The 21,510-nt window shown below is 30.5% G+C and overlaps 2 protein-coding genes across 8 annotated transcripts in view; one reads left to right on the top strand and one right to left on the bottom strand.

Moving 5' to 3' along the window:
- Positions 1-3,197, top strand: part of LOC145252713 (protein FAM149B1-like) — a 347,344-nt gene extending 344,147 nt beyond the window's left edge. For all 4 annotated transcript variants that reach the window (XM_080112552.1, XM_080112551.1, XM_080112549.1 and 1 more), the window contains 3 exons: positions 2,673-2,757; positions 2,876-3,028; positions 3,117-3,197. In XM_080112552.1, coding sequence (XP_079968678.1) covers positions 2,673-2,757; positions 2,876-3,028; positions 3,117-3,181 — 303 coding nt within the window. In that variant the 3' untranslated portion in view covers positions 3,182-3,197. The remainder of the gene's footprint in view (positions 1-2,672; positions 2,758-2,875; positions 3,029-3,116) is intronic.
- A 2,551-nt stretch (positions 3,198-5,748) lies between these two features.
- Positions 5,749-21,510, bottom strand: part of LOC145252712 (putative E3 ubiquitin-protein ligase HERC4) — a 160,713-nt gene continuing 144,951 nt past the window's right edge. For all 4 annotated transcript variants that reach the window (XM_080112544.1, XM_080112545.1, XM_080112547.1 and 1 more), the window contains exons 26-30: positions 21,305-21,413; positions 14,464-14,538; positions 12,405-12,507; positions 12,244-12,296; positions 5,749-6,422 (exon numbers count right to left, since the gene is read on the bottom strand). In XM_080112544.1, coding sequence (XP_079968670.1) covers positions 6,267-6,422; positions 12,244-12,296; positions 12,405-12,507; positions 14,464-14,538; positions 21,305-21,413 — 496 coding nt within the window. In that variant the 3' untranslated portion in view covers positions 5,749-6,266. The remainder of the gene's footprint in view (positions 6,423-12,243; positions 12,297-12,404; positions 12,508-14,463; positions 14,539-21,304; positions 21,414-21,510) is intronic.

Raw genomic sequence — 21,510 nt, forward strand, 5'->3', positions numbered from 1 at the left:
CACACCATGCAAAAATAAAAATTAAAAAAAACAAAAAAAACAAACATGCCATCAATTTTCACAGCCTGTTCTATCATTGTTGCTAAGCAACGACATGGAAAAATGGCTTTACCAATGATAGATAAATTAAAATAACAATTTAGATTATCAATAATTATTGGGGTATTTGAGACAAAACTTAACATCACTTCCAGACTTATATACTAAAGTTCTGTAAATTTAAGAAAATAAACATCTGTTCAGCCGTTTTGGAGTCTATAAGGAACACACACACATAGTTACATTAATATAATTGTAGAAGATAGAGAGAGATTATATATTATGTGGAATAATTTTCCCGGTGAACTAATTCGCTAAAAAAATATGAAAAAATAATAATATTGTTCATTGAACTTTGTGTTTACAATATCACATCAGCTGATAGTTGGGCTGATGAATGCTCTAGAAAAGTCACTTCTGATTAATGTTTTAAAACACGCAAACAAATAAACGATTTGCGGTGATTTGATCTTCTTTTATTGTAAATTGAACTCATTAATAAGAAAAAAATAAAATAAAATTGTGAGGTACACCCAGGTTTGAACACAGGATCATTCGATAAGTAGTCGAATGTTGTACAACTGAACTATATCTTCAGCTGTCAATAATTTTTTTTTCTTGATAAGAAACATTTGAGAAAATTACATTATCTCCCTTGCCAAATTATTCTTTTTTATCTTTAAGAAAAAAATATTTCTAGAATCAGATTTTTTCGATTTTCGATACTTATTGGATGAATTTCTGTAAAAAGAACATATCTAAAATACTGCCAAATATATAAATTACCTTTTGTGTGAAATTTGCAATAGATAAGCGCAGCCGTTTGGGAACCTATGACAAACGAACTCACAAAGTTACATTTCTATAATTGTAGAGATTATAAAGTTTAATTAAAGTATTGTAATATTCCAGTTTTATATTGCAAAAATAAGATATTTTAAGAATATGCACACACACACACACGTAAATTTTCCTGTCTTATAACGAAAAAAAAAAAAACATTAAGAAATTTACATGTGGGGTTTGAACCTACAGATCATGTCATGCAGAAAAAAAAACCGTAAATTTTCAAGTCTTATAAAATTCTTCGCAGTTAATGAAAAAGAAAATTAAGAAATTTACGTGCGGAGTTTGAACCTACAGACCACATTATGCAAAAAAAAAAAAGAAGAAAAAAAGAAAACAACGTTATCATCACAATAGAATTTTCACAATCCGTTGTTCTATCATTGTTGCTAAGTGACAACATGGAAAAAAATAGCTTTAGAGATAGATAAATTAAAATAAGAGTTTTAATTATCGGGGGTATTCTGAGACTAATTTAACTAAGATCACTCCCAGACTTATACACTAAAGTTCTGTCAATTTTAAAGAAAACCTGTTCAGTCGTTTTGGAGTCTATAAGGAACGAATTCACACACACACAGTTGCATTTATATAATTGTAGAGATTTTGAATCATGTCATACCAATAGTATCGTGTCTCAGATGAGCTGCGAAACATTTGAAGCAAGCATATGCAATTGAAGATAATGCTTGAAATGATAGTCATGGCAAAATTTTGAATGTCATAATTTTTATTTCACTGCTAAAATTGCATTATCTCTTTGTTGTAAACGATTCAGTAACTAATTATCAGCATATACACAACAAAGTTTTGTTACTCAGCATTTTTGAATCTGCAGCTTTATAATAGAAATAATGTACAAATTTTTTCTATGAACCCCCACAGGTTGCCACCGAAATGTGAGGTGCTACTGTAAATTAGGGACCAGTCTCATAGGGTTATCTGGAGAGGGGGGAGGGAGCAGCAGTTGTGCTTATTTTATATCTAAATTTTGGGATGCTGGTAGAGTCAGGCAGCAAGAAGGGAATTCCAAAGGTAGTTTTAAAAAAACAAACTATTAGCATAAAAAGCTTTTCAGTATCTGTAACCTTTACTAATATGCTTTATTTGGGATTAAATAAAAGTTTGCAGTATCTTATGCTTGTACAGTAGAACCCAGAGATATGGTGGCCCTAGGATACATTTTTTTTTTCAGGTTACGATGTGGAATGCAATGTTTTTCTGGACCCTGGTTACAGTATTTGCCCCACCTTACGGTGTTATTTATAATGTTTTTGATTATATACTGTACTGTATAATTTTTAATGGCATATTCCAGGGTTCTACTGTAAATCACCTAGAAACTCATTATCAACAATAATAGCAAGAAACTATCCAGTAACAAGTATTAAAAAATAACTTTGTAAATCATGTCGGGTTATATTATGATTGGATGATCTGTCTACTCAGGTTTATTTCAAAATTACATCGACAGTAACTTGGAGAAATTTTAAGCAAGTAATCTAATGACTGTCCTGTAAAAGGCATTTAAAAGTTTCTGTGACATAAGGTAATTTTTAAACATTTCAGCAAAAAGATACCTTGTCTGGTGGCAAAAGTTGCTGGTAGTGTCACTAGTAAGAGTTACCTTGTCTTCATCAGTTGCTAATGTAAAAACAAAAAGATACAAAAAAAAAACCTGCCCACTTTTAATTTTATATATATATATAAGTAGGCAGGCCTTGAAAGTAAAAATGCATATTTTCATTTCAAGAATATTTTTTTAAGAGAACCTTTTTCAATTTTAGTCTGATACACCATTACTGCAGTCTCGGCGCTCATCAACTCCACCCTGGCAGCAAAACCTTGGTAGCAGAGGGCATTCAGTAATAGGTACAGCAAACTGAGATTTTTTGTTTTTAGAAAAAAAAAAAAAAAAATTGATATTTTCAAGTTTTTCTTTCACCTCGCCTCTATCATAATTAATTGTATTTACTCTGGGATTTTTCAGGATCTCATGCTGTGAATCTTGGGATCAGTGGAAGTGCTCTACAACCATTACAATTAGCAGATTCTTCTCTTCACCAGCATTTACCTTTGTCCCAAGCAGAAATCCGAGAGGATGACAAGCTTCTTCATCCAGAAGATTTAAGAAATTCATGGGGTCAGTGAGTTTAAACTTCACTCGGAATTCTTAAAACAAAACAAAAATATATATAACTAATTGTATTCCTCGTTTTTTCCTATTTCAGTTCCTGCTAACTCATCCAGAGTAATTCGACGACCACAGCCTTTCAGCCCAACAGTCCATTCCTGACACATCAGCTCGCAAATACCAATGATTATCATGCAGATAATAAAATTTTCTTAAAAAAATTTAAGTGCTTTGAAGTAATTTTTTCTGTGCTCACTTTTCCAACCTAAAAAGAAATTGAAGATTTTTTTTTATCTTCTTAATATGCAGATACATCACAAAAATAAACTTTTTTTTTTTAAATAAAAAATGCTTTTAAATAAAATTGAAGATGCTGCTATAGTATTAGTTACAAGTGAAAACCTAACATATCGTACAGAAACAAGTATTCTCACCAGAAAATCAAATAGAAGATCACCTTGAACTTTTTATTAAAATAATTTTCAAAATACAGTAGAACTCTGGGATACGGCATCAAAAATTAGTAACAAAATACAGTACAGTACACATGTATATAATCAAATAACACCGTAAGGTGGGGCAAATACTGTTAACCAGGGTCTGGAAAAATATTGTATTCCATATCGTAAGCTGAAAAAAACGTATCCTAGGGTTCTACTGTAAAAAAAAAAAAAAAAAAAAGTCTTATTGTATTTTTTTTTTTTTAAATCAGCCATTGAGAAGAACTGTAGTACCCATTAACACAAGGAAGATAAATCTATGGGCAACTTCTTTGGGTCAAGATCAAAATGTAGTATCTGTTCTTCAGATGCTACACTTAAATTTCTTGTTCTGTCAGTGGAGGAGAAATCTTTCACGACTGAGACAGTTTTTATTTTTGTTCCTTTTCTCAACATTAAAAACCGACCCTGGTGTCTAATTCTGTCCCATGGGGAGGCATTGTAAATAGGAACTTAAATGAAAATAAAGCTGCAATTTACAATAAAATTCATTTTTACTTGTAATTAATCTTCTACTCAAAGATTATATTAAAATTTTGGGTGAGGATACTTATCTTTCATAAGTACATCAAATTGTTTTTACTTTAAAAATGCTATTTTTCTTTATTACTAAGCACCAAAATGAATTCTGCAATAGCTATTCCCTCAGCTCTCTTGAAAACTTGAATGCTATGCATGGAGTTTGAAATTAATAAAAAAAATTGGTAAAAGTGAAATAGTGCAATTGATGGTTGCTATTCCAAATTTCTCAATCATAAACAATCCAATTAATGGCGGCTTATCTTTTATCAAACGGTCAGAAAAAAAAAGTCACATAAGATTTATTTTGGGTAAAATTTTATAATTTATGAAAATTAAATATCAGGTAAAAAATAAGTTTTATTGAAAACTGTCAATTAAAAAAAAATCCATTTCTTTTCCTGAAATAAATTAAATCAATTTGAAATTGTCTAAATTCAACTTAAAACATTAGTTATGATGACCATTTGGTAAAAGAAACGGTTTATCTGCTGATAGCTTTTGATTATGTATTTAGAATGGTCATTATCAATGGCACTGTTTGCTTGAAATGTAACTAATAGAAAATAATTAAACAGTGAGCAGAATTGTGAACTCAAAACATAACTATTAAAAATGTTATTCAAACTAGGTCATAACCAGTTTTAGCTTCCTGAACCCTCCCTTCCTTCCTCCTCCATGACAGTTACAGAGGTGATTGATGTATGTTGTCGGCTCATACTCACAGTGGAAACACTCTGAAGAGATTTGTCAGAGCACATAGATGGTCGTTGTTTTAGGCTAAATGGTTTTTTTGGTTGTCCAAATTAGAGGAGTAAAAGAATTTCACTTTAAGCTGATGCCAAGAATAATAAAGTGCATGAGAGTATTGTCTTGTTTTAACGATACTAAAAGATCAGATCATAAGGTGACAAAACAATATATTCCAAACATCAAATTGATAAAGCAATCTTATAAATAATTTTTAAGCAATTCATGAGAATTCGTAGGCATTACAAATTTCACAAGTTTGAAATACCATTTAGTTATTCACGTTTTATTTTTTGTTTTCAAAATGACATACAGGACAGCTGTTCTTCGATTACTAATAAATTCGATTTTATTTAAAATCGAAAATTACTTGATCAATTTATGATTTTTGGAATATGATATTTTTGTTTTATCACAGCTATATGCATCATACACATTTTTCTTGATTTTCGTTTTTTAATATAGGGGGAATTTTGGACAAGAACCAACATTTCTCCACAACCAGATGAGTATACAGCACCCAAAGAGAACCTAATTTGCTACTCTAAAAACTGACAAGTAAAAATGAACTTCGAATTTCAGAGCCAACTTAGACAAAAGATATAGTGTAATTTTCAACTTACACATACTGTCCCTGGAAAGTACTTATTTCATACAAATCATATCAACATTCTTCTCATAAACTGATCAACTGTTTTCATAGTTTTTGTTTTTATTTTTAACTCGATTGTTTGATCATTTGAGAATTTGTTTCTTGAACAAAAAGCATTTCAAGCATGAGAATGTGGGTCAACTACATAAATGAGAGTAAATAAAAAATGTTCCAAAGCTTTCAGTCGAAAATAACTCTTAGTGTATTGATTACAAAATATGCTAAACCCAATTTAAATAAAAGGTTGGATTCACAGAATTTCGAAAACAGGGCTCAACTGCTATCAATATTGCTTGAACAAAAATCACTGTGCTTAAGGAAATAATGTTTTATTTTCCAAAATTTCATAAAATTAATCACAGGCCGATTTTATGTAAAATATATTTTCAAAATTGTCAGATCTGAAGACACTTCAGTGAGTTGTTTTTCTTTGAGAAAAATTTTTTAGTTTACGTTCAAATTTTCTTCAAAACCATTAAAAAATAAAAAATAAAAAAAATGTAATTTCCATGCAAAAATATGTAATCAATTTCACAATATTTGATAAACTTTTTTATTTAAGCAATTAACAATGTTTTATGATAAATACTAGAATAGTCTTTGTTAATCCCTCTTTCTGATCTTGCCTTTCATCGGTTAAAATATTGCTGTCTCTTATGCAGCCTTCCCTCTTCCTGTTTCCATGGAAATGAAATGAAGCTATCGAGGAATTAACTATTTTGTTTAATCTCAAATTCAAACTGATATGTCAGCTCAGTTTTCATGCATTTCTCCAAAAATCCAAATTTAATTTTTTTCATTAAATCATATTCAGAGATGCATGAGCTCACACTAAACCAAAACCTTCCGTCTGATTGATTGCCTGTAACAATTTCTGTTTGAGTTTTTCCTTAGAATTATAGTACGGCAAATCCAGAATGTTGAAACAGGTGTGAGCAACAGGTAGATACTCTTCACCGCCTTTTGTTGGTTGAATGATCATCTGAGAAAAAAGGGAAAAGTAACAGAAATTGTTTATAAGGTTAACAAATATTTTTATGCTGAAAAATAATACATAAGAAAATGTGCTTGTGCATTATAAGTGGATATCTAAAAAAAAAAAAAAAGTGGAAATTAGTAAATATTATGAAAAATGACTAGAAAAATAATTATAAATAAAAAATAAAATTTATCGAATAACACAGTTCTATCGTATATGTTAAGCTCCTATTCTGTATGACAAACTGACTTATCTCCCTTGTTCCAGTTAAAATACATTTCAAATCCAACCATTTTTACTATTATTGGTCATCATAGTGTTGTATCAATAGGGCAGGTCGATTTGCAACTTTTTTCCGAAAATCAACATGGCACTGGTGATGATAGTTGGGATTTGATGTGATAAGGACATATACCAAAAATTAGATTCCTATCTTGAACAGAAAATTGAGCATTTAATTTTAAAAATCGTGTAGAAAAATGCTGAAAAATCCTTCATTTTCATAGCATTTTTCACAACACTGACTTTGAAATTTCACTATTTTTATAAAATATTCAATTGAAATTGATATATTTATATGAAATACATTGAAAGAAAATAAATACATGAATTATAATGAATCACAACTAGCAAAATATCTCAACTTTTACTGCATTGATTAAATAAAAATTGTAAAAAAAAGCTAATTAGCAACTAAGTCTTTTAAATTTCACAATTCAAAAAGATTTGTGGAGATGTATTACACAATATAACAACTTGATACAAGTTACAGAACCATGTATTTTAATTTTTTATTAGTGACAATAATATAAACTTATAATAGAACTAAATTGTTCTGTATAATTTCCTTTGAGGAAAATAAAAGTCTAATTTGCTGGCACAATGCCTATGTTTTACTTCCTGCCCATATACAACTTTGAGAAAAATCAAATTTGACTAGTGTGTGGCTGCAAAATTGATAGCATTAATCTTTTTTCATTTTTTTTTTTTTTTTTAGTTTTTCCCTATTTCTGGAAAAAAACAACAAAAAAACAAAATTATTTGAAAACACTTATTTTTTATATTTTTGCGACGTAATATGAATAAAACTAACTATTGTTTGGGTAAATTAAGAAAGCTAATAAAATTTAATGGATAAATATTTATTTACCTAATGGACAAAATCGTTTGAATGCCCTCTTCTCTCACATCCAATTAATCTGAGTTTATCATCGATATATTTTCCGGAAGTAGTGCAAAAGCACTATATTTTGAACAGTTTAAAACAGTAATTTGGATTTCAGTTAACTGTTTTGTTCTCTGAATCATTAAAATATACTGTTGTTGGTTAAAAAAAACTTGTCGGTTTTGATCTCAAACCAACTAACTGCATACACTTGGGTGATAAATTTGACCAAAATGTTTAATTTATCAAAGTGTTTGAGGATAGACAACTCTAGTCCATAAACACATTAATCTTGTGGCTTATGTTAGCCATCTTCTTTGATTCAAGGGCCCAATTTTCTAAGCTAACTTCTCCACAATAAATGCCAACAGTATACTCAAAAAAAAGTAGCCTCTGGTCTTCACACTTAAATTATTTGTTTCTTCTGCTGTCAGATAATGATGATCGGGAGGGACACTAATTGTTTAGAATTCTACTTGAGGCAAATCTTGATAATTATTGATACAAAGTTTCCCCAAAGGACCAGTAAATGTTGTTAGGCTTTTTGTTGTTCCATCAATTAATTTAAAAATTGCTGTAAATGGCAGTTCTTCTAGTGGAACCTGAAAATTGGAACATTTGCATGTTTAATAATAGAGCCAGATTACATAATAAATACCAATATATTTTATTTTCCACAAAAAAGGAACATAATTGCAGGTGAATCTATAGAATTAATTTTACCTCCTTGTTAGGAGGACAAGTGCAGATTATGTGCCTTGTTTGACAATTTTCTGTCTTGCACTTTACTGCAAAGTCATCACATCTCCAGACAGAAAGTTTACAGCTACAAGAAAATATATCAAACAGTCTGTCTAGCTGTTCCTTCATTCTTTTCACTTTGATTGCTGCAAGAGATTTCCTGTCAATCTGTTTGGTCCTCTTATAGCAAAATATATTGACCCTCTGTCTTATATAATGTTATCTTAACAAGGGCAATTGTGGATTGACTGCTTGCCAAATATTAATTATTTCCTTGGCAATTAACTTAGAAATCTCACTATTTTTTAAGTGAGATAACTGTTTTCGAGGAAATAACTAAACTGGATGACTTGTGAAGTTGGGGGTGCTGTTTCATTCAAATGACAAAGTGGACCAGCAAATTTTTGTGAACCACGGGTTAAAACTGAACGTTGTGCTTTTACGGACATTCTAATCTGAAAAGTAAAATAAATAAATGGATTATAACTGAAGGAAACTGTATTAGGCTATCTTCCAGTTTCATATGTAAAAAATAAGTGCTAGTTATAAGAAATAATGAAAAACTTTGTAGAATTGAATTAGATGTATTGAAGAGAGAGGACCAAACCAGAGGCATAGTAGTGTCTAGTTTAGATATTTATAGCAGATTTTAGCTGCTCCTTCAATAACATGAATTTATCCAGGAAGAGATTTATTCTTGCTGTAGCTGTGCCATTTTAAACGCGTGTTTAGTGTTTAAAAAACCAGTGCTTGTGCATCTATGTTACTATGCTATTTTTAATAGTATTTTCAAATTAAACGTGTAACACTAAAGAGAGGCCACATCAGACCTGTAGGGTTGATGTGACGTTTCTTTTGGTTAAAGTAATTTTTTGTTCCCGGACGATGATCGGGTTGAAGGAATAAAAATTATTATTAATTTTTTTTTGTGAATAAATTCTGAGCTAAGTCTGTTGTTGAGATGGCGGCGGCAAGAGTGCCTTTGTAGCGAGAGGTTAAATCACATTCTAGACTTCAAAAGCGAAAAAGAATGCATAAAATATTTTAGCCAAAATACACAGGCATTTGATCTACAATGACCGAAATCATAGTTGTACAGGAGCCGGAGGGGTGGGGATTTCACACCCGCAATTGGCAAAACTATGAGCCAAGTTGATCTGTGAATTTGACAAGTTGAAAAGTCGGGTTGTTTTTGATCTGAGAGAAACACACGCAGTGACTTGGCATTATGTTTTAGAACAAAGAATAGGAAAAAAATGAATTGTCCGAAATTTCAAAACAATAATATGACGTATCGAGAATTGTCATTTGGTGAATCAGGTCGAACGAAAATTGAAGTTATGAAATATTTTTGCTCGGATGGGAAAATGTGTTGTCCGATAAGTTCAAAGCGACAAATGCATTCTTGGTCTTTTGACGTAAACAAAATGTCTGATATAATGGAATGGCCGACAACCAGAACTTAATTCAAAGATAAACTAAAATTCCTTTGAATTATCAAAGCGAAAAATGAGATCAATAGATAATTTTAAAACAAATAAAATCGCGTGATTTGCTTTAAGTCAAAGGAAAAATAATTTTCCTGGATATGAAAAAAATTCCATTAGTAAGCCAGGGAGGAGTTAAATAATACAACATGTAAGTTGGGCGTTAATTAAAGGAGGAGTCAATCCAATTTTGGAAATGGACCAATGAAAAAGGGCCCTGTCGAAGTATAATCAACCAATGAGAAAAGGCCCCGTTGAATTATAATCAAGCAATTTGATTGGTCGATGACGAACATGGGTGTCGTCATCATTCCATAATTGTATTATAAAAGAAATGAAAAATGAGAGATTAAGTCAGAAAAGAACAGAACAGAAGAAGAGAGAGTCCGGAATCAGAGTCAAAGAGGGCTAAGTCGAGTCACCTCTCCTCTCTCTCCTCCTCGCTTGTTGCCTGATAACTCAACGCTTATAACGTGTCGATCACTTAACGAGAATTACGCAAAGTCCGCGATATCGACCAGGTATTTCAACAACAGAAGCTCAGTTGTAGAACTAACTGCTTGCTGGAATTAATTGTCAACTATATGTATATGCTGTAAATACTTCTTTTATGAATTTCCGAAATATATATTATATCAACCAACCTCCGGAGTTTTGTTGCTGATGTGCGTTGATCCCTATATGTGTATATTTCTTTATTTGCCATTTGTGACACCGTATTCGTCAACGAACACCCAGAATAACTAGATGATCCACGGAGAACAGGCCTTGAGGACCGAGCATCCGAGAAGAATCCCCAACGCCTTAACGAAGAACTCACTGGGTGACGCGACGTACTAACGGTTGGCAGACCTGGTTGCCCAGTCGACATATCATAACTGTACCGACCAGGGTGCAGATCATAACTGGGCCGCGATCAGAGGGGTCAAGGTCGTGTAAGGCAACACGTAAAAGGTCACAAATGTAATTTTTATTAAATTTTTAGGTGAAAGTACAGATTAGTTACAATACAACCTCTTTCCCATATTAAGAATGGCTTTCTAAATAAATGTTATTTTAGCACAATAACATAGATGCACAAATAATGAAAAACCTTTAAAGGAGTTTCCTTATTTACTTGTATTAATCTTTGCTATCTGATTTTAAAACTATAATTTTAGAAAAACACTGCTTAAAAACAATTACTCCCTATCATAAATTGTTTTTTCGCTGTAAAAAAAAAAAAAAAAAAAAAAAAAAAAAACTACTTGATGAAATTAAGTGAATTTTTTTTTTTTGGAGAACTTCATTCCATAACAGATACGTACAATTTAAACTTTTTTCAATGTTTTCATTTTTTAATGTGTTGATTAAACTGTACAAGTACCAAAAAGACAAATATATTGCATTGAGATACTATTTGCTTGCAACTTTAAATCTGGATATGGAAAGAATCACAATATCCTTGAGCAGTAGAAATACAGAGAATGCTGCCTATCTTTTGTTGGACTGAAAGTGAGGATGGTACTTCTTCCAAGTAACCAAAGTCTGTGACTAAGTGTTGGAATGAAAGAATCAAATAAAAATATAAATTTAAATTCTCATTTTTGATGCTGTAGGAAAAAATTAAGTCCCCCCCCCCCCAAAAAAATCAAAATCAAGGATTTGAGATCTTGAAGAATTGGGAGAAATTTTAACTTGTGTAGTAAACTATATATATATATATATATATACACACACACACAAGGTTACCACATATCAAGACGCAAAACATACTCGAGGATAAGGGTTAATGAGTGTATTGTGGCCAGTGAGACAACACCATGATAATCAGTAATGGTAAAAATGGTTGGATTTCATTATTTAAGAGGATGGCTCAATGATAACTTGTTTACATGGGACTTAAAAACGACCACACATGGGCAGTTCTAGAAGAAAAAAAAAAAAAACTTATGGAATTTTTTTTAGTTTAGGTACAGATAGAGAATCAGGGAAATTGTTGATAGTTATGTATTATTGGCCCAAAAGTATTTTTCCTTTTTCACACAATATACATGAAAATAAAATTGCTATATTTACTTTCAACAAATCCAAAAATTACGCTTCAAATGTAAATATTTCTTTAAATACCTTATTAACAAATCCTGTTTTGTTTAGCAAAACAAGAATATAAGATTCCAATAATAAAAAAGTTTTCTTTTATTTGCTGCTCCTGATTAACAAGTGCCAACTATGATCATGACCACACAACAGAGTAGATATTATGACAAGTGTTGTAATCTAGTAGCACAAAATTCAGATAGAAAGATACTGCCATACGATCGCAACCAATGAATGATACGACTGCACACTCATTCTTCTCTATTGATATGCAAATCTGCAATTTATTTCAGACAATAATAAACTTAAAAACTGAGGAAAAAAAACAAAAAAAAAAAACTGATTTACAAACCTTTACAGATCCCATTCCTGTGATTGGAATCCGATCACTTCCAGTTAAAAACACTGAAAAATAACAAAATTGATTGGGAGAATATGAAGTTTTATTTGAAAATTGATTCGAGCAAAATCAAAAGCAAAAAGCGAGAAGTAAGAAAAAGTTATCCAACTTACAAAGAAATTTTCTTTTTTCTTCTAATGGTAAATCTAAAAAGACTTCCCAGAAAAACTTGATTGTTGTATGGTAACGATGAAAGTCGTCTTTATATGTTGTGTTCTATTGGAAAACAAAAGTGAAATGACGGCAGCGTTATTATTACGGCAAGCCAGAATGAATGGAAACTAAAAGGTACTTTATTCATTTCTAAAGCGGACTTTCTTCGGGCTTTTTTCACACACACAGAATTCAATACATTCACAATAGAATAGGAAGTAGAAGACAGCCAAACCTTTGTCTGAAGCCTGGTCATTGGCTAATGAAAATATTAACCAGCAGGCAGAAATAACAATGAATCTAATCACTTAGCCAGCTAAACTAAATTCAATATGTAAAAACACACCAAGCAACCCAAATTTATTGCATTTTAGCTTGACAATTCTTTACAGGGATGAAATACGGAAGATCTATGTAGCTTAATTGCCATATATTTTCATAATTTACTACCTAGCTCCACTTAAGTATTGAAGTAGATACTTAAAATCTCACATTTTATGTGGATACATGAAATACTACTACCATACTAATCACACAAATACATGGCAAAATATTTCTTGGTTTTGAGAGCCAGTTTTGTTTGAACAAAAAAAAAAAAAAATTCCACTTTTCCTAACGAGTATAATTTCTAATAAACTGAACAAGCCACTCTCTTATCTGTATTTCTCTCGTCCTCTCTCAATTTTATTGACTCAGCCACTCTAATAGTTTTTAAAGTCTCAGTATTTAAAGAAAGAGTAACTCACACTCTGTTATATAGAGGTTCGTACACATCAAACATGTAAATTAGATAGCAAAATAATAATAGGACTCTTTACTTCTAAGGACAGCATAGAAGTATTAGGCCACCTTGCACTCTTTAAGAATTAAGAAACTGAAAAAATTTAACTCAACATGTTGTAAACTAAATTATATTGTTGCAAAGTTATAAGTTTGTTTTCTTTATCATAAAACAAATTTTACATTTACTTGAAATGTAAATATTGTTTTCTCCAAAAGTTTTGTTATTTTTACTTATGCATTAAGAATTTCTTATTGTTAAACAATTTGTGAATTCTCATAATCAAAATTGTGACAAGTCATTGTGACACCTAGTGTACCATTAAAAGTAGATCTTGTTTGCTTGCATGTTTGTCCCAGTGCACATTTGATGATGTCATTCACTAAAACATGGAGGGAGCATAACCATGCACAGTGTATGAAGTAAAAAAAAATTATGCCATCCCTCCTCAAGTTAGAAAAGGGGGAGTCATTTATCTAGATGATCAGTGATCATTTGAGTAACAAGTCATCTTCTACAGTTACTGATATACATGTTTGCCTTTGCAGACATGTATATCAGCTTTGTTATCTTGCATGCGTGTCCTTGTGTACACTGGATGAGGCATTCACTAAAATAGGTGGAAGACATGCAGAAGATGCTTTATGATGCCAGAAATGACAGTATCATACATTAAATGAGAGAACATAGAAAACTTGCTTATGGTACATTTATGTAGTTAGTGACTGTGTGTGTGTGTGTGTGTGTGTGTATATATATATATATATATATATATATATATATATATGCTCCTTAGAACTGGAAATGATTTAAGTATCAAACATTGTTGCATGGTTTAAAAAAAAAAAAAAAAATGGGCTATTATCCATTTTTTTTTTTTTTTTTTTTTTTTAAATAATTTTATATTTTGTATATATTATGTGTTCTTTTATACTTTTCTTGTTAATTCTTATAATTCTAATATTCTTTTTTCTGTGTTAGTTTTACAAAGATAGTTTATATATTAATACCCATGAATAAGTTTTCAACAAGAATTAGTTGCAAAAATGTCTTTTTACTATCATGGAAGAGGAGTCTAAAGTCAAATCTCTTTAATCAAAACATAACCATCTCAATATATTTTTTATACCATCGGTAAAAAAAAAAAAATTCATTATTTAAAATAGTTACTTATATTATATATACGAAAAACAATGGTGATGATGACGACATTGATAAAGATACAAAAAGTAGTTCACCTTTTCCAATTCCAAGAAATCATATTGGTCATTACCAATAACCATAGCTTGTAGCTCACGTGGATGAAACAATTCCTTAAAAAAGCAAAATCATAAGAATGGGTTCACAAAGTGAGAAAGACAGCATCATTTAAAAACAAAAATGAACAAAAGGTAAAAATTAACAATATTTCTTGCAGTTAAAGTTGGCCGTGTGGGTTTGTTCCTTGCTAATGGAGTCAGAGATGACTTCATAGCCAGGTTTAACTCTCCCGATTGGCAGTTATTGTGACATTCTGCACTGATTTCCAGAAAGTACTTGTAGGTATTTAAAAATTATTACAGTAATAATTATATATATATAATAATAATAAAATATCAGACGGATCCTGTGAAAATTCCACAGTACTTTCTACACCAATCTGTATAATTTACTGTTAATATTTCTTTTGAAACAGCATTGATCCAGAAAGAAATTTACTATTAAGAAAAAATGATTCATAGTTTTTTCATAAAAATAATTGTCATTGTCAGTTAAATATTTTTTAAATAAATATTTATAGATTTAAAATGGCAAGATTTCTTTTTGAAACAATATTCTGTTGTATTATCACAAAAATAATTGTTAGCTAAATATTTTTAAATCAAAACAGAGGTCACTTTTGAAATGCATTTATTTAAATTTTCATCAACAGAAGACACAAAATTAATTTTTTTAAAATCAAGTTAAAAATTGGTAAAGTCAGAATTTATCTTTACCTCATCAATCAACATCTTTGTTGATCAGATGATTTCATTTTGTAAAATGTGTGTGAAAAACGTATTATATAAACTAGCAGGACTCCTGAAAATTCAATAATTGTATCCTTTATCTGTTTAGATTATTGTAACGAAGCCGGGCGACACCGGATAACCTTGCTTCCTAGGTTGAGGGTGAGTGGGATGGAGCTGGGCGAGAGGTCTCAGTCCCATCTCGTGAGAAACCAACGAATTGTCATCGGGTGACAAGTAAATTATTTGGAGTTCAAAAAGGTCAGGAAAGATAAGCCAGATGTCGGGTTGGCGAGGAAAACGCAAGGAGGTCTGGAAAGGGTCGACGAGTAAAGTCGACGATCCGAGTGTAAATGATAACATGATTCACTTTGATTCAAGTTGGAGGTGATGAGAGAGAAAGAACAAACCCCGAAAACAATTGAATTAGTCATTCTAATTTTAAGGGAACAAATTGGTTAAATGCCTAGACAGATAACTAATTCTCGGAATTGAATCGAGAGGGGGTCGGTTGTGAAGGAGAGAGAGAGAGAGAGAGAGAGAGAGAGAGAGAAAGAATTATGATTACCCGTCGAATAGAGAGATTGGGTCGACTACAGAAGGAAGGGGAGGATGACGTTAAATAAAACTACTGCAGAAATAGACAAGAGAGAATCGGGCAGTCGGTCGAACAGAGAAGTTGGGAAGCCATGCGTGCCGCCAGCCTCTTCTAATTAAGACAAAGAGAACTAACAAGACCACCACTTAGAGTTTTGTAAAATACACTGTGGGGTTGCATTCCAAGCCTGACGAAAGTATAATTGACGAGCCGAGCCTTAATGTATACCGAATCACTAAATGAACAGCCTAAAACTATCCTCATCGTTGTTGATTGTTTCCATTTATACTTGTGAAGACTGCCCTTCGATTTCAGCATAACCAAACTTGACTTTCCAGCCGTCGCAGACAGAGAGAGACGGCCACCGACGAGAAGACGATCACGACAGAAATTACCAAGAATTCCTGATTGGGCGTTACAACACTAGACGGCCAGATACCAACGTCCAATTCGGAGAGATTCAGTAGCAGAGGGAGAGAGACAGATGCTTGTGCGGGGTCCGAGGCTCGAAGGAGCGAAAATATAGCCAACCGTCCTTAGGGTTAGTGCGCGTTGTTTTTCACCGTGCGCGCGCGACCCCTGCGAGGGAGGAAGGGTTATATTATTACTGTTTTTAAAAGGAGTCTGTGAAATATATATATATATATATATATATATATATATATATATATACTAGCATGGATACCCAGCGTTTTCAGGGTCGACATGAAGTTTGGTTTGGCCACACCTGCTATACTAAGAATATTGAGCAGTTTTTCAAAATATATATATATATATATTTGTATTTTTTGTTGGGGTAATGAATGATGGAGTTGACATATAATAATATGTCAACTCCATCGTTACCCCAACAAAAATTTCAATATAAAAGAACGAATGAAAACACGAAAATGTACCCCCCCCCCAAATACAAATTTATATATATCTATATATATATAAATGTAACTCTTGGTTCGTTCGCAATTAATAGTCTAAAAAACCACTGGACGGATGGCTTCCACGTTTTGGTATAATATGTTTACTATATCCATGTGTGTTTTTATATATTTCTTTTTAATTATAACATTATACTTAATTTTTTTATGATAAATAGATGGTTTTCTTTGTACCGATAGGCCATTTTTTTTATTTAGGGACAATTATTTATTACTGCTTCCTGTCACATGACCAGTGTGTCCAATTTAGCGGTTTTCCTGCTAGATCTGGAGATTTCGTTTGCAATCTAGCGGGGAATTCTAGAAAATCTGGAGATATTTCGCACCCACACACCCGCAATTTTAGATTAAAAAATAAAGAAAAGCGCTTGAAAATACTTTGAAACATAAAATAAACTCATTCATGTAAGTAAAAGAAAGTAGCATTTATTTATTGCCTTTCTTAAACCTCGCTATAAAATCGATTTTTCCAATTACATTTTAGGTGGGGAGGGCATTCCAACCTCCGAAGTTTAGTTTAAAATACGATCTAAGTAATCCTGCTTAATTTAGAAGCATTTAGTCGAAAATTGTAAAAAGCAAGAAACAGCAAAAAAAAGAAAGAAAAAACTTATACCAATACAGTAGAATTAAATTATCTACCAACCTAAATACTTTTAACATGCTAAAACAAAGTTTTTTTGTTTTTTTTTTATTTTTCTAATTTCAAAATATGTTGCACCATTATTGTGATGTTTAATTTGCAGTATATTTCAATTTAACTTTTATTATAAAAAGTTTGAGTTTATGATTTGTTTCTTGCAAAAAAAAAAAAAAAAAAAATACCCTCTGATAAAATATGTAAGCCTTCTAGGGAGCTAACCACTTCAATATAATTCCAGAAACATATAGTGAGAAAACACGGAACATTTTATATATTGAATATACTATATTTATAATTTTTTTATTGTAGGAAGTTAAAATATGGAGTTTTTTTTAGGGGTGGGGGGTGAATTAGCGATTTTTGAAAATTTCAGATGATAAAAGTTAAAAATCTAGCGATTTTCTGGACATTTTTTTCTCCTGATCTTGCGGGTTTTTTTTAAATCTCAGAAAAGGATATTTTGGTCTCACAGGCTTAATGTAAACATAATGTGTTTACAATATCGGCAAATTTTCAATGGGTTTAATCACATGATTATTGATAATGTAACCATGTGATTGAAATTTGATTTAAATTAACCACACGTGGTCGCTTTGCTATCAAATATTCATCGAAAAATGGTAGGGACAGATAATGAATGCCGACGCTCAAAGTGTATAAACATTTTGACTCTTCCCTTTACTTAAAAATTCACCAAAAATCAGGAAATTAACCAATTTTAATGAAAATTTCAGTATTTATCAAATAATGATCGCAGAATATAATGAACTAATTATTTTTACTTAACTCTTAGTGAAAATGTTTTATTTTGTTTAAACAAAAAATACCTTTACTAAAGTTATGGTTTTAAGTAGTAAATAAAAAACGCAAGAATTTATTTTTGCTTTTTTTTATATAAATAAAGCATCGTAATTTGTAACAATAAAAAATAATTTTTACAGGAACATTCCGAAAAAAGCCCCTAAAGTCCATATTAATGAATTCGATATAACTCGAAGAAAAATAAATTTCTCATATAGGAAATTAAAGATTCAATTAGATTCCTATTTAAGTCACCTAAATTATTTAGGGTGAAATGAGTTTAGGAATTTATAGCCAAATCTAAATATTTTTTTTTTGCTTAAAAAAAATAGCATTAATACAGTAAGTTATGTAAAAATTTGCATAGAATGCGCTGCTTTACGGTTGTTGTAAAAATGGAACGGAAATTTGAATTTCGTTCCCTTTTAAATTCGGTACATTTTTACATTACGTCCATCCAACTCATCGTTCACATTCGACACGTCAACTTTTATAGCTTTTCGGGTATGCTGAGAAGGTTAGGGGTGTCTTTCCGAAAGCCGTTCTAACATGGGTAGATTGGTGGGTGTGGCAGAAATTTTGTGAAAAATAGTGAATAATTCCACCCCGTTTTTCCAAACTTATAACTCCTCGAAAAATTTAACTCAAGCCCTAATTTTTTTTTTTTCAATTAAAGGAGCAAGTACCAAGGTTTCATTAAAAAAAAAACAAAAAAAAACGTGTTTTTTTTTTAAAAAAAAAGGTTTTAAACTTCGGACTTTACAGGTAAATTTCTAAAAATATTACTTTTTTTTGTTTTAAATTTGAATATATTATTTATTGACCTTTTCTCTTCAATTTGTGATATATAACACTTTAAATTAATTATTTACTTTTTAATAGACATTTCAAAATGGGAGGCGTGAATTATTCGACCCCCTGTCTTTCCAAGCTTATAACTACTCGAAAAATGTAATTCAAGCCCTCATTTTTTTTCAATTAAAAGGAGCAAGGACCAAGGTTTCATTAAAAAAAAAAACAAAAGAAAAAACAAACAACGTGGTTTAAAAAAACAAAAAACTTCGAACTTTACAGGTAAATTTCTAAAAAACACTACTTTTTTTTTGTTTTAAATTTGAATATATTTATTGACCTTTTCTCTTCAATTTGTGATATATAAAACTTTGGTGTGTAAATTAATTATTTACTTTTTAATAGACACTTGAAAATGGAGGGGGGGGGGGTGAATTTAAAAAAAAAAACGTTTGTCTAAAATATTATATTCGGTTTATTGGAAAGAACATAAAATTTCACATTGACTCTGAAAATATCGTAAAAATAGAATGAATAGAAAAATTTTGATAGATTTTTAAAGTTTAAAAATTGAAAAATATTGAGTTCGTAAAATTCATTACAGTTTTTTAAAAAATAAAAAAAAATATTTCTATTACTTTTAAAACAACTATAATAGTTTATTTTGGAAGTATAATCCATAAAGAAAATAAACAAACCACTTTTAAAAGAGAAATTACAAGTTTTTTATATTTTATTCGCAGTTTCGTGATAGGGGTGTCAAAAATTCCTACAAAAATTCTGATACATCTACTAGATTGGAGTGTTTATTCGTTGTAAACATACCTGACAACCTATAAATGTTGACATTTCCAATGTGAAAGCTGGACTTATGTAAAAAATAACAAAAAGATATACCAAACTGACTTTTTCGTTTAAAAATGGAATTATTTCCCTTTCGTTATTAACTTTTTTTTTTTTTTAATATTTTGTGTTTTATATACATAAAGTACAATTGTTGAATGTTACTGTTTAGATTATATCTGTTTGGGAGGCCACAATTAAAAAATTAATAAAGATTAAAACAGAGCAAAATTTAAGTTTCCGTTCCATTTTTACAACAACCGTAAAACAGCACATACTCAGCAAGTTTTATCATAATTTACAAGCATGATGTTGAAACACTAAATCAACATTTTATTTATTTTTCTGTATAATTAATGATGGAAGTATTTTTCTATTTATTTTCTGAACATCTGTTAAAAAAAAAATAATAATTTGTACATTCTCATGAAAAAAAGAATCAAACTTTTCTCTACATTCACATAACTATTTACAATGTTCATGTAAAGCATTCATCTGTTCTTTTTATAATAAAAATTACGTTTTCAAAGAGAAACCTTTACGGCCAAATTTCTTAAAAAAAAAAAAAAAAAAAAAAAAAAGTGCAAGTTTTCCTAAAAAAAAAAAAAAAAAACTTTCACTAACAATTTATGGGAAAAAATTAATCTTTTTTGGGGGGGAAAAATAACTTATTGATTAAAAAAATTGCAAAAAATAATAAAAGTAAATAAACGAACAAAATGCAATTTTTCTTGAGGAATGTGTTCCATTTTAACAAACTGAGCCACAGCAACGCATGGCCGGGTACAGCTAGTATATATATATATTTTGAATGAACACAGACCCCACAACATTATACAATTTTTGTTCAAACTGAAATATACTTATCTAACTATTATGGTTAATGTAGTAATATGTTGTTCTGAAAGTCTTATCAAAACTCTCATAGGAGTTCTGACATATTTCCATTCTAGTGATATCCGGTATGAACAAGAGACACCATATCATTGTAACATCTTTAGACAGAACAGATACTACACTCTGATCATAGCCCAAAGTGTATTTCTGTTTAAAGTTCAACAGAAGGACATATTTTAGCATTGTATCTTTGGTGATTGGTTGATTGTGTCTTGGTGGGTAATTCTTAGAGTTGTGACAACAATAGAATATTATTCTTTTCATTCTTTTGACTCTCGGGTATATATCCGACACAGACACAATCAACTGAGAACCACATCCGTCTATATAAAAACATAAGATATTAACGGATGTATACTCAAGAATCAAAACAATGAAAAGAATATGCTGTTGTTACAGTTCTAGTAATTATATACATGCAAACATGGAATCACATCAGAATATTATATAGATTATATTAAATAAAATATGCTTCAAATTTTTTTTAGAAAAGATCTCCTTGAGAACTACTTTTAAATAATTGTTTCATTTGGATTGTAAGAAGTTGTCAAAAAAAACAACAAAAAAAAACAAAAAACTTACCAAAGCTCTGCCGCCACACACACGGACAAAACCAGCACTGAAAGCTTGAAAGACTTCACTGACAGATTTATTAAAAATATAATCAACATAAACGTCAGCAAATTCCTTCCTGAAAAAAAACAAAAAAAAAAAAATTGGAGGTTTTAATTATTTTTGCTTTCATTTAAATTAAAATATTGCTGTTAAAAATTAAATCTACAATATAA

The sequence above is a fragment of the Euprymna scolopes genome, chromosome 29 (assembly GCF_053919585.1).
Source record: "Euprymna scolopes isolate OS-2025 chromosome 29, ASM5391958v1, whole genome shotgun sequence".
Classification (NCBI taxonomy): domain Eukaryota; kingdom Metazoa; phylum Mollusca; class Cephalopoda; order Sepiida; family Sepiolidae; genus Euprymna; species Euprymna scolopes.